Here is a 14,160-nt window from a genome sequence, read left to right as displayed (position 1 = left end):
ACTGGCCAGCAGCTGACTGGAAGAAGGGCCCCACTGTGCGGAAGCCTGCGCGGGTGATGCCTCCACGTGGGAGTCTCCATTTTCCTCATTTAAGAAACGAGGTGGTGTCTCTACCAAGAGGGCCTCATGAGGCCATGAGGATTCCGAACACTGGAGGGCTGGATCCCCGCTGGAAGCGCAGGGAGGACGGGGTCACAGTGGCGAGACTACTCACTGTTCTTGCTAGGTTTGCCCCCCGGCACTTGCGGCCCCCATCTCTCCTTCCCCTTCCCCTTCCTCCTTCCTCCTCCTTCCTTCCTCTTCCTCTTCCTCCTTCCTCTTCCTCCACTTCCTTCTTCTTCTTTTTTTTTTTTTTTTTTTGAGACGGAGTTTCGCTCTTGTTCCCCTGGCTGGAGTGCAGTGGCATGATCTCGGCTCACTGCAAGCTCCACCTCCTGGGTTCAAGCGATTATCCTGCCTCAGCCTCCTGAGTAGCTGGGATTACGGGCGCCCGCCCCCATGCCCGGCTAATTTTTGTATTTTTAGTAGAGACGGGGTTTCACCATCTTGGCCAGGCTGGTCTCGAACTCCCGACCTCAGGTGATCCGCCTGCCTCGGCCTCCAAAAGTGCTGGGATTACAGGCGTGAGCCACCGCTCCCAGCCACCTCTCTTCTTTTTGAAGGGCGTCTGGACTCAGCTTTTTGTCTTGCTGAAGTGAAGCTGTAAATGTGAAGCTGTAAATGAAAGTCGTTCTGGGCAAAACAAAACGAGAGCTATCCGTTCCACCAGGCAAAGGGCAGGTGCCTCTGTGTGTTTGGGCAAAACAAAACGAGAGCTATCCGTTCCACCAGGCAAAGGGCAGGTGCCTCTGTGTGTTTGGGATTTATTTTTATTTTCTAATCCCGTTACCAACAGAAAAAGACTCTGTGGAGCCTCTGATTTTATTACCATCCGGGAGCCCGTTTATCTGTCGTCTGTGGGATGCTTGGCCCGATGTCCAGGGCTCCAAGTGTCTACTCTCCTCCCTCGTCACCCCCACCTCTAGGGGGTGTTTTGGAGAATTTGGCCTTGGCCTAGGAGGGTAAGTGCTCAGGGTTCCATTCTGTCTCAGGGTCTTAGGACGGAAGCCAGACAGCTTGATGGTCCTGAGGCAGGCAGAGGTGGCAGCTGAAGACGGTGGTGAAAGAAGTGTGGAAGAAGACTTGGCTCCTGTGGAAGAAGACTTGGCTCCTGAGGACCTGATGGGTGGCCAGCCCCCCACCCCAGCTTCTCTGCTGGGGGCGCCCCAGGCCCCTCCCGCTCTGCGGCCCTCCCTGCCGTGGCGTGCCTGCAGTTCCGCGCCTCGCCAGCAGGGGTCTCGCCTGTGTCGCGGCCCGATCTGCACGCGGGTCTAATAACTCAGGGCCCTCCCACCGCAGCCCAGAATCACCGAGCCCTGGAAGGTTCCAGCGAGCCCGGCGTAGACACCACCTTGAGGCCCAGGAGAAGGGAAGGGGCAAGTCCTGTGAGAGAGGGTGTGTGTGGGGCCATGCTGGGGCCAGAACCTTTTAGGGGGTTGGGGGTGAGGGTTAGGTGGGAGTGCGGAGCAAGAGCATCTCTCCGTCAAAATCAACACAACCAGAGCATCTCTCCATCAGAAACGACACGACCAGAGCATCTCTCCATCAAAAACGACACGACCAGAGCATCTCTCCATCAGAAACGACACGACCAGAGCATCTCTCCATCAAAAACGACACGACCAGAGCATCTCTCCATCAGAAACGACACGACCAGAGCATCTCTCCATCAAAAACGACACAACCAGAGCATCTCTCCATCAAAAACGACACGACCAGAGCATCTCTCCATCAAAAAACGACACGACCAGAGCATCTCTCCGTCAAAAACGACACGACCAGAGCATCTCTCCGTCAAAAACGACACAACCAGAGCATCTCTCCGTCAAAAACGACACAACCAGAGCATCTCTCCGTCAAAAACGACACAACCAGAGCATCTCTCCGTCAAAATCGACACAACCAGAGCATCTCTCCGTCAAAAACGACACAACCAGAGCATCTCTCCGTCAAAAACGACACAACCAGAGCATCTCTCCGTCAAAAACGACACAACCAGAGCATCTCTCCGTCAAAAACGACACAACCAGAGCATCTCGCCGTCAAAATCGACACAACCAGAGCATCTCTCCGTCAGAAACGACACAACCAGAGCATCTCTCCGTCAGAAACGACACAACCAGAGCATCTCTCCGTCAAAATCGACACAACCAGAGCATCTCTCCGTCAAAATCGACACAACCAGAGCATCTCTCCATCAGAAACGACACAACCAGAGCATCTCTCCATCAAAAACAACACAACCAGAGCATCTCTCCATCAAAAACGACACAACCAGAGCATCTCTCCACCAAAAACGACACAACCAGAGCATCTCTCCATCAAAAACGACACAGCACAGCAAGAGCACCTCTCCATCGAGAACACTAGTGAATGACAGAATGACAGTGTACTGGGCTTCCACAAAGAGGTTTTATTGTTTTTTTCAGAGTGATCATATAAAGTAACTTTGTTGATTGGTAACTTTATTAATCATAACAAATTGGGCACTTTAACATAAAGAGACCCCGTTTAATTTATTCTTTTTCCATAAGAAGCAATACCTATGGTGTTCAAGTCAATAGTTGAATGCTACTTGTCGGTGAATGCTGCCGAAGTTAACCAGAAGTAAATAATACAGGGAAGGGGAAGGCTTTAGGCTTACTAAGAAGTGATGATATGAGAGTAAGGGAAGGTAGGGAATAAGAAGTATGCCATGGAATGCTGGTGACAGCTGGAAACATCACCAGGAAAGGAGAGAGGGAAGCACAGGGAGGCCGGAAGTAATACCGTGGTTTCCTCAGAGTTTCACCGACAGCGGCAAAACGACCTGGGGGCTCTGCCACGGTGCACATCTGGCTCAGGGATCCCTTGGCCCCCGCTGATAGTTGAAACAGGTCTCCAAATCACTGCTCGGTGGCCCCGTGAGTGGACGCGGAGGCGCAGACTTGGCTGGAGCATTCAGGGATGGACTCTGTTGTTAAACGACAATTTCCTGTTATTATGTCATTTTCTCCACCATCTGACACACTTTCAACACTCATATACCTTGGAACAGAAGTTTAAATAAAAGTCTGTTGACTTTGCACTTGAGTCCTACTGTGGACTTCCCGTGGCCCTTTGCCTTTGGGCGTAAGTCAAACGAGGTGATGATACGGTGTGTAGATATGTCTGTTTCTCTTAAACTTTGGTGAATATCCTGGGGACAGCTGTACTCTCCAGTCACAGGATCAAAGCTTACTGCATCTTCCTGAAGAGTCAGTTTTACTCAAAGATTTAGTAGAGGGAAAATTCGTCTGTTAAAACATATGCTTATATGTTATAGAGTTTTAATTTTTTATAAACCATTTAGATAAGACACACTTTCACACACTTGGCTGTGTCCCAGGTCCTCTTGACATTCACCTCTTTCCTATCCATGGGGTCAGCATATTTTGTGGTTTTATCATTCGATCATTCTTGTGATAGTATTTGACCATTATGAACTGGAGGTGTGAAACACTAGTGAGCAGTTGGTTATGTGGATGAAATACAAACCAGCCAGTGGTTTCCAAATGCGGCACAGCCACACCGCTATCCCCAGCGCACTTCAAAAGACAAGCTCTCAGGCCTTGTCCCAGGCATCCCCATACTGTTGGTCTCCAAAGCTGCGTTTTGACCATGTACCCAAAGTGATTCTGGCTTGTAGCTAGACTTGCGAATCAAAGAACCAAATGGTTTATTCTAACTGTAGACGCTGGGAAAGGGACCGCAAACTGATATTCCACAGACCAGACAGAAGAGGGTTTTTGGTGTGGGGTTTTTTTTGTTTGTTTGTTTTTGGTTTTGCCTGTAGCATTTTGTTGTTGTTGTTACTTTATATTAGTTGCCAACATTTAAAATCAAGGTATTCCGTAGCTTTCCTTTAAAACTCAGAAGTCAGGACGATACTAGGCCTGCCTTTTCTCCAGAACCCCTGGCCTCAGCTGAGCAGCAGCAGCTCCTCTCAGGTGGTCATGCCACGCTCTCTGGATCTCCTGGGTCCCCACCTCGTCCCCACTGCCTTGCTCTCTGGGAGCTTGAGGTTGTGATCCCCTGCTCAGTGAACACGTGGTCATGCAAGCAGCTGAATCTCACACACCCTTTCCCAGCAGGCAGCATGAGTCCACTGCTGCCCCACCCCCTCTTCCCAGGGGAACTGCTCACCCGGGCACTCCTGCCTGGGAAGTGAAGTATTGTAGAAAGAAGAGCTTAAGCTGAGGAATGATTGGGACTCAGCACCATCTCCTCTGCTTGGTACTTCTTGTCTTTGAACCGCTTCTTTATACTTCTGTTTCTGTTCCTAGAGCCTCGTTTTCCTCTCATGGCATCTGCCCTCTCATAAAATACATACACGCACACACACACACACACACACACACACACACACACACACACACACACACACACACACACACACACACACACACACACACACACACACACACGCGGAGCCCTCATCACCGTCACAGTGGGTGTGTGCTCCCAAAGGGCCTCTGCTCATCAGTAGGTTTCATGGGCCCGACCTCCCATTTTCTTTTCCCCATTGCTCCCATTCTAAACTCTGGGTCCATCTGTATGTAATGTCTAAAAAGGTGCCCAAACACCAGTAGGAAATAGTTTTTATAGGAAAATGTATTCAGAATTCCAAACAACAGACTTAAAGTGATGAACTTCTAGTGCATCAAACCTTTCTCCCCTCGTTGGAGGGGCCACAGGGTCAGGCAGGGGTATAGGGACTCAGCCTGTGCTGGCCTTTCTCAGTGATCAGAAGCATATGACCCCAGCTAGTATTTTCTGAGTTATGCCAGGGACTGTCTTTTATTCCATGAGGTCAAAGGACACACTTGGAATTGGTCACCTGACAAGATTGCATTGTTTCTCTTACTTTTTTTTTTCCCCTAGTTTCTCAGGGCCTGAATTTCATTCCTTTTGCCCAGCGACTTCCCCTTGATGGATTCTAAAGCTCTCACAGAACAGCACCTCTTCTGTCATTTATCTGAGTCTAGATAAAGGCACAGCGACAGTGAATGTAAGCGCCTTTAAAAGGCTTCAAAAGACAAAGAACATTTTCCTATTTAAAATTAATTTATCTCTTGTTTTACCTACACTAATTCCTTCTAGGTTCTGAGTGTGTATGATTTAGGCCCATGCAGCCTCTAACAAATGCAGAAGAGATGGACGCAGGCCGCTGGTGTGGGGTGATGGACGCAGGTCACTGGTGTGGGGGTGCATTCCTGCACTCCTGTTTTTCTGTAACAGAACCACCAATGGCCAGCATTAACTAAACTAGGCTCAGCCTCATGGCCTGGAATTCCAGTCTGTTATCTGGAGCAAATCAGCGTTTCCGTCCAGGGTTCGCAGGCTCCCTTTTATCTGCCCCCCACAGCACTGACTGTTACTAGTATGAGCTGCCACTTCTCCCCATTCAGTGCAGGCTGGCAGTGCGGGGTTCATTCCTTAGACATATAAAAATCTGGCAAAATCAGAAAACAGTCATTCTCACTTCACACCTGATAGAATAGCCATTGTCAAAAATACAAGAGATAGCCACTGTTGGCGAGGCTGTGGAGAAGAGGGGACCCCAGCACGCTGCACCGTTGGTAGGAATATAGGTTGGTACAGCCATGATGGAAAACAATATGGAAATTCCTAAAGAAATAAAACTAGAACTACTGTATGACTCAGCCGTCCTTCTTCTGGGCATTGACCCAAAGGAAATGAAATCACTACCTCGTAAAGATAACTGCCCTCCCGTGCTCACGGCAACGTTATTCACAGTAGCCAAGATACGGAAAGAACCTAAATGTCTGTTGATAGATGAATAGAGAAAGAAATTGTAACATACAACACACACACACACACACACACACACACACACACACACACACACACACACACACACACAACGGAATATTACTCAGCCTTTAAAAAGAAGGAGTCATACCATTTACCACAGCGTGGATGAAACTTGGAGGACATTATTGCTAAGTGAAATAAGCCAGACACAGAACAAAAATATATGGCATGATCTCACTTATATGTAGAATCTTTTTAAAAAGAGGAAAAGCTGAATACACAGAGGTAGAGAATAAAATGATGGTTACCACGGCCACGGCGAGGGTGAGGGAGGAAATGGGGAGATGTCAGTCAGAGGATACAGCGTAGCAGACGTGTGGGATGAACGGGTCTAGAGGGTTCATGTGTGACATGAGGGCTATCATTCATAATATTGTATTCAGGAATTTTGCGAAAAGAGTTTGTTTTAGGTGCTCTTGCCACACACACAAAGATGAGTAACAATGTGAATTGATGGATATGTTAATTTGCTTGACTATTGTAACCATTTCACTACCTGTGTATTTCAAAATATCATGTTGTATACCTTAAACATATAGAATTCAGAAGACATTCATTCTATTCTGTTGGAAAATGTGGACTCAGATATACTAGACAATTTTCTTTTTCTCCCTCCCCTCCCCTCCCTTTCCCTTCCCTTCCCTTCCTCCTTCCATTCCTCCTTTCCTCCCTTCCTCTTTCTTCCTTTTTTTCTGTTTCTTTACTTTCTTTCTGTCTTCCCTCCCTGCTCTCTCCCCTCCCCCTCCCTTGCCTGCTCCCTCCCCTCCCCCTCCCCTCCCTGCTCCCTCCCCTCCCCCTCCCCTCCCTGCTCCCTCCCCTCCCTGCTCCCTCCCCTCCCTGTTCCCTCCCCTCCCTGTTCCCTCCCCTCCCCCTCCCCTCCCTGCTCCCTCCCCTCTCCCCTCCTGTTCCCCTTCCCTCCCCCCCTCCCCTCCCCTTCCCTTCCTCCTTCCATTTCTCCTTTCCTCCTTTCCTCCCTTCCTTTCTTTCTTCCTTTTTTTCTGTTTCTTTACTTTCTTTTTCTTTCTTCCCTCCCTTCCTTCCCCTCCCTCCCCTCCCTTCCCCCACTTCCCCTCTCCCCATTTTTTTTTCAATAGAGATAGGGTCTCACTACGTTTCCCAGGCTGGACATAAAGCCCTGGGATCCAGCAGTCCTTTTGCCTCAGCCTCCCAGGTAGCTAGGATAAGAGGCACACACCACAGCGCCCGGCTCAGATACATTTTTTGCTATATCCCAGTTTCATATATTTCATCTTTAAAAGGGGCCAGATGTTATCATTTTCATTCAGGAAATATGTTAATTAGAGCTACATGTATAACTACCATATTTTATCCAAATCTTACTGAAATATGTAGTATACAAAAGGAATGTCCCTGGGACTTACTAATGTTTTAAAATATTTATTAGAGTGATAGCAGTTGTGTGCATTTCTAGAAAAAGTAATAAATGGAAAGGAAATGGTTTTGCAAAAGAGGATGTGTTTACCCATTTCATCATCATGATGCCCTGAGAGTAAAGATACTAACCAGCCAGAGATTCTGTGTTTTCCTAATGTGATTTAAGAGATTTTGATGAAGGTGGCAGTGGGGGTACAATGTTGAATTAAGTAGTACATGTTCTACTTAATTGCTCCCAATCAATTAAGTAGAACATTCAAGCTGGGGGTACCTGCCCAAGCTCCGTAAGGACGGCACAGCACTGGCAAGAGGCCTGGCAGCTCTGAAGGTGACATATTATGTATTTGTCATAGCCTCACTGTCACGTGCTGGGAGGTGCTTTGTGGATTACAGCACCGAGGCTGGGGAGCTGCTGGGATTGCGCCAGAAGCCCTTCACAGAGACTGGCAGAGGCCTTGGCTGTGGGCCGCTCTGTGGAACCTATAGCTGTCTTGGAAAAGGCCGGTTACATCCTTGCAGTTGGACAGTGAAAGTATACCTGTCTAGACTAGTTCGCTTCAGTAAATTCGGACTGAGTCCCTGCTTTGTGCCAGGCACAGGGTTAGGCAGCAGGGATATCCGATATAAAAAGACACAGTCTCTGTCCCCAAAGAACTCACAGTTTAATAGGACAGAAAGGGATGTAGGATCAGTATAAACACCACAACCATAGACATAGTCCAAGGCCTGGGGGGCGAGGAGGGAGCTGAACAAAGGACATGGCCTGCGAGCTGGGTTTTCGTGACAAGAAGTTTTCTGGTGGACGAGGAGGGAGAAGGGCACCACAGCGTGAGGGTAGCGTGTGCAGACCCAGGAACTTGGGTCTGGGTGGAGTACAGGGGAGAGTGCCAGGGAAAGAGGAGGAGGAGGCTGGCAGGGGCAGAGGCCACATCACCGGGAGCCTTATGTGTTGGGCTAAGGTGACGTTAATTCTGTAGGCGCTGAGGAGCATGACATCAGCCTGACGCCGGGGCAGAGGACTCTGCAGACGCCTGCCTTCTGGGGGAGGCGCTGTGATGTGTGTGCTAAATGTGTCCCTCCTTGTCCTGGCTAAAGCACAGTGTCTGGTGCTCTGGTGGGTAAAACTGCATGCTGTACCTGGCTCCCATAACATATAGGACACACTTTCCCAGATAGGACCCCGTGCTAGGTGTGGAGGCAGGAGATTCAGAGACCATTAGAAAACCAGCCCTGTCCATCTGGCTGTCAGACATCCACAGAGGATGAGTAAAGGAGGGACAGACATGGCTGGACCACTCCTTGCCTGTCGCGTGAAGCAGGGGGAACAGTGGTGGCAGGGAGATTGGTTTCAGGTGCAGGATCTCAGACAGCTTTATGCAGGGACTGGAAGTTCCAGATTTGCAAATTTGGAAGTTCCAAATTTCCACTACTTTATTCTATAGATATTTATTGTAGTTTATTTAGTTTGTCTTCTTTTTTAAGTAGGACAGGGAGAATTTTTCTCTTCTCCCTCCATTTTGTGCCCAGTGAGAAACAGATCCCAATTATTGACTAAATCTATACTTTAAAAACAACTTTTTCTTTAGAACTTTTACACTGAACAAGATTCAAATATAGTTACTGCATTTTTTTTTTTTTTTTTTTTTTTGAGACGGAGTCTTGCTCCGTCACCCAGGCTGGAGTGCAGTGGTGCAATCTCGGCTCACTGCAAGCTCTGCCTCCCAGGTTCACGCCATTCTCCTGCCTCAGCCTCCCGAGTAGCTGGGACTACAGGCACCCGCCACCACACCCGGCTAATTTTTTTGTATTTTTAGTAGAGACGGCGTTTCAATGTGTTAACCAGGATGGTCTCCATCTTCTGACCTCGTGATCCACCCACCTCGGCCTCCCAAAGTGCTGGAATTATAGGTGTGAGCCACTGCGCCCGGCCCAGTTACTGCATTTAATTCTTCGTCAGATGGTTCCGTCTTTGCTAACTTGCACAGGGAAAGGGGCTTGTGAACACCTTTATTATGGAGAATGGATTTTACTTTCAGCTGACTTGACTGCGTCCAGGCTGACAGCACAGGCCCCAGATGGTGGTGCTGGTTTGGGTGGCGCTGTAATGTATGTGCTAAATGTGTCTCTCTGTGGTCATGATGTGTCTCTCTGTGGTGGTGATGGACACAGATCATGGCTGTCCAGCTGCTACTCCACACATGAGTCCATGCACCTGCACCAGGGTCGACCTCATACGTGTGAAGCTGAGCACGTTTATTTATTTCTCAGGATTTATTATTTTAATCTCTTGGGAAGGGAGAGGGAGAGGAGAAAATAGACCCTCTTCAACAGCAAGCATTTGTTTGAGAACCCGATGTCTGTCTGTCATGTCCTCGGTTCCCCTGGTACATTTCACATTAATTACACCGTACTCTGCTACCACAGTTTTTCCTTTGGTATCCACAGCTTTGGAAAGTAAATACATTGTGATTGTGGAATGGTCTGTGCTTGAAGCAATGAGATGGAAAGGGAGAAGCAGCAGCCCTGCCAAGCCAAGGGGCACATGTCCCAACTCAACAGGGCCGCTCAGGGCTCGGGTGGAACATGGGACAGAAGGCCCCGAGGCGGCTTGGAGACCCCAGGCTGCAGGCCAGGAGGCCCAGGGAGGGTCCCACATGTAGGTAGTGTTGGAATGAGGCAGAGAGTGAGTTTTCCAGTCCCTCTGATTGCCATCAAGGGGCACCAGGGCCTTAACTGTCAGAACCCAAAGGAAAAAAATCACTTTCTTCTGATGACGGGCTCTGCAGCAGGGGCCAGCGCAGCGAGGAGGGCTCCCGAGACCTTGACAGCGTCAAGGCCTGTGGCTTCACCTCCTCTGCCACTGCTAAAAGAAAGTATGGTCAAATATATATAAAACACAAAATTTGCCATTTTAATCTTTTGTTGTTTTTGTTGAGACAGAATCTCTCTCTGTCGCCCAGGCTGGAGTGCAGTGGCATGATCTCGGCTCACTGCAAGCTCTGCCTCCCGGGTTCACACCATTCTCCTGTCTCAGCCTCCGGAGTAGCTGGGACTACAGGCGCCACCACCACACCCAGCTAATTTTTTGTATTTTTAGTAGAGACAGGGTTTCAACATGTTAACCAGGATGGTCTCGATCTTCTGACCTCGTGATCCACCCGCCTCAGCCTCCCAAAGTGCTGGGATTACAGGCGTGAGCCACCGTGCCTGGCTCCATTTTAATCATTTTGAAGTGTACAGTCACTGGCATTAATTCTATTCACAATGCTGTACAACCATCTCCACCATTTCTCATATATGTGCATCACCCCAGAAACTCTGTACCCATTAAATAATAACTTCCCATTCCCTGCCTCTCCCCAGCTCTAACCTTCTGCCTGTGAGTGTGCCTATTCTTGGTATTTCCTATGCGTGGAATCATGCACGTTTGTCTCTCTGCTGTCCCTAGGCCCAGAAGCACACTGTTCCCCTCCCCACCAGCCCCACTGCTGGGCCTGTGGGACTCTGGGTCCTTCCTCATTCACCACCACAGTACCCTCCATGAGCCTTTCTCGGTTCCCCTCCACCAGCCTAGTCTTTTCTTTGTGCAGACATTTGGTTTGAAGCATCTTTCCTGCCCAGCCTGACTTCTTTGTGTGTGTGTGTGGTGGGGGGTGGGGGCATTTGTGTGAGGGTCTTTTCTCCACTCACCCTCCCCCGGTGAATCAGAAGCAGTTGTGTGGTCCCGGTGGAGGTGCTCAGGGCTGGGTTTTATCTCAGCGACTGTTCACAGGGCGCTCGCCATGCACTGAGAGGCAGCCGAGGACAGTCTCATCAGTGGGGACTCCAGGCCAGGCTGCCTGGGTTTAAATCCAGACCTCACCACTTACTAGCTGGGGGGCTTTGACTCAATTCCTTAACCCTTGTAAGCCTCAGTTTCCTTGTCTATAAAGTGAGGATCGTGATAATAACAACCTCAGAAGTTCATGAAAGGTGAATGAGGTCACAGATATAAACACTTAACAACAGTGCTTGCATGTGGTGGCACGTGGTGCCAGATACGTGTTGATACGCATTTGCTGCTGTTGTAACCCACACGTGGTGCTAGATACGTGTTGATACGCATTTGCCATTGCTGTAACCCACGTCACAAAGTTTTAGTGAGGATGAAATCATTGATATAAATTGTTTAAAAAGTGACTGGCATTTACTAAATATCAGCTACAGTACATCTCTCTGTCTGTCTGTCTGTGTATGTATTCTTATGTCAAAACCAACTCAGCACTGAGCCTGCTTCCAAGAACTGTCTCCAACTTAAAGTTGCCAGCAGTCTGGTTGAGGGGACTGGGCCACACCAGCAGCAGATTAAAAATGAACTGGCCTATATGTCTTGTTCCTTTCTTCAAGACAACAGGGACATGGGAAGTCCCAGCAGAGGGACACCAGGGGAGCCCGTCTGAGGGGTCTGCTGGGTGAGAATCAGAACAGCCTGCCTTTGCCCAGTGCTCAGCGCAGCCTGAGCATTTTCACCCCTGTTGTTTTTCTTATTAAATTTGGAAACAAATTATACAAATTTGAACTATTTCTAACCTCCAGCAAAAGATAGTCACATTCTATCTCAATTTGGAAGACTGAGTGGGCGTTACTGTTTAAGTGAGTACCTACAGTTTCAATCAAGATTCTCATTTTTTTAAACCCATGGAAGAAAATTATCCTCTATGGAAACCAAGCTTTACAAAGCTTGTCTCTGTGTTCTGATTTTAATTGCCAGTTGAAAGGAAAGTTCAGCCTTGCTTGTTAAATAACTATAAATATTACCAGGGCACGGAGAAGGCCTGGGGAGGAGAAGGAGTGGTTTCCTTGCACATCTGTGGGTCTTTCTGAAGAAATGAAGACTCAGGCTCATTTCCGAAGAAACAAGTTCAACTTCAGATGGGAGGTTGAACTCCATTTTCCTGAAGGCCGAGGAAATGTATGCGTGTGTGTGTGTGTATGATGTGTGTTTGTCAGCATGTGCTTCTGTTATGTACATGTGTGCGTATGTGCGTGTGTATTATGTAAGCGCACATGGGCATGGTCGTGTATATGTGCGTGCGTGTGTGTGTTGGGGACGCACTGGGAACAGAGCGTGGTGTCTGGGTCACATGTTGTTTCTTCGCACCTGGAGGCCTCTGAGTGCTGTGTCTGCGCCACTGTCACCGGCCTCCCCGTCTGGCCACATAGATCTCCTGCTGTGCATGGACTGCCACCATGCTAGAGGGACCCTCCAATCTCCCCTAGGTGGTCCCAGGCTTAGCAGGTACCCTATAAAAGTATGTTGAAACAATGTACTTTTCTGCTTAAGGTCAAAGGGCTTAGCTTTTGTCTGTGTGTGGAGAGCCGTGGCGGCTGGGAGAAGGCTGGGTGTCCATAAACACATACTAAGGATGGAGCCATCCATCAGCCTTATTTCTCCTCTTGCCTTTGCTTTAGACCCTAGAGTGGACACCGCTGTATATTACATATTGAATTGGGTTCCCAGAGCCTCTGGCCTCTCCCTGGAAACAAGTAAGACCTTCTCTGAAGCTGCTTGAGTTCCTGTGTGCTGGGAACAGGGCAGGGAAAGAGGGGTTTGCTAACTGGTTCCTTCCCAGCCAGATGTGGTTAACGTGGCCTCTGAAAGCACCTTACTCATCCCTGTTGAGCTGCTGACCTGCAGCTCCACATGTACCCACTCTGATTCACTGAGACTCACTCCCCCCTCCAGTGAAGGCTGCCCCACCCGCAGATCAGGAGGCCGCACGTGTTAGGGCCTTACCTAGGGTTCCCTCGCCACTGCCGCCTGCAGGCCCTCGCTCTTCCCAAGAGTCATCAGGCGCTGTTGCTCACGCATGAGCACACAGGTGACAAAGTCCTGTGAAGAACTGCCCACCAGTGTGACCTGAACGACCCCTTTCCCCAACACTACACATGAGCACTCAAACTGGATGTGGAGGCCCAGCTCTAAAAGTGCCCATCTGCAAGGCTCACTCTAGGAGCGGGGCCCTCAGGCCTCCCGCTCTCCCCCTGCCTTCCCTGACCATATGGGGCACAGGTTCTGCGCTGGCCCCAGTGCTAGATGGTGGAAGGCAAGGAAGGAGAACCCACATCACCCACCTGCCGTGCACCGGGGGGTTCGCGTATGACTTTGTTTAATGCCCTGGCAGAGTCTTCTGAGGCATTACACTCACCACTGCCACAGGGAGAAGACTGGAGCAAGAGGAAGAGAATTTGCATTTGCGAGTGCACACTGCGTTCCAGCAACAACCGGACACTGCATTACCTCATGCAGCTCTCACGGAAGTCTCATGAGATGTAATGCTTAGTTCCCGTGGAGCTGGGGCCAGAACACACTTCCCCTGACTCAGAGTCCTCACTCTTACCTCCACCTTCTCACTACTCAAAAGTGTGGCCTGCAGACCAGTAGCGTTGGTATCACCTGGGGGCTTGTCAGTGATGCGGAATCCCAGTCTGCATTTTAACCAGATCCCGGACACACATTTCCCCTGCACAGTAAGGTCTGGAAAGCACTGCCCTGCACCTGGTAACTCTTCTGTGAGAGAACCCTGGGAGGGGAGGTGGAGGCCAGTGGGGTTAGCTGAGAAAACCTTCGGGAGGGCCGGTGGCAGAGCTGAGCTACAGAACGGGCGCGTGGTGGAGCAGAGGCAGCATTTGCTAATCAGAATGGTATCTGCGTTGCCTTCGCGGGCTGTGTGGAGAGGGGAAGGTGCAGCCTTGTGGCCCTTTGTATGTGTGGAAGGGCAGGCGATTCTGCGGGGGAGGGGCGGCGTGGAGACGGGAAGCATGATTACC

The 14,160-nt window shown here is 49.5% G+C and overlaps 1 protein-coding gene across 3 annotated transcripts in view; it reads left to right on the top strand.

The window, feature by feature from the left end:
- XXYLT1 (xyloside xylosyltransferase 1) overlaps window positions 1-14,160 on the top strand; it is a 196,792-nt gene that overhangs the window by 161,635 nt on the left and 20,997 nt on the right. Inside the window, exon 4 of one of the 3 annotated variants that reach the window (XM_063662580.1) lies at window positions 1,092-3,166. The exons of the other annotated variants lie outside the window; for them this stretch is intronic. Coding sequence (XP_063518650.1) covers window positions 1,092-1,374 — 283 coding nt within the window. The 3' untranslated portion in view covers window positions 1,375-3,166. Of the gene's footprint in view, window positions 1-1,091; window positions 3,167-14,160 lie in introns of those variants that run through there. 3 annotated transcript variants of the gene reach the window in all.

This window comes from Pongo pygmaeus, chromosome 2 (genome assembly GCF_028885625.2).
Source record: "Pongo pygmaeus isolate AG05252 chromosome 2, NHGRI_mPonPyg2-v2.0_pri, whole genome shotgun sequence".
In the NCBI taxonomy this organism is placed as follows: Eukaryota; Metazoa; Chordata; class Mammalia; order Primates; family Hominidae; genus Pongo; species Pongo pygmaeus.
This window is presented reverse-complemented; position numbering and strand designations above follow the sequence as displayed.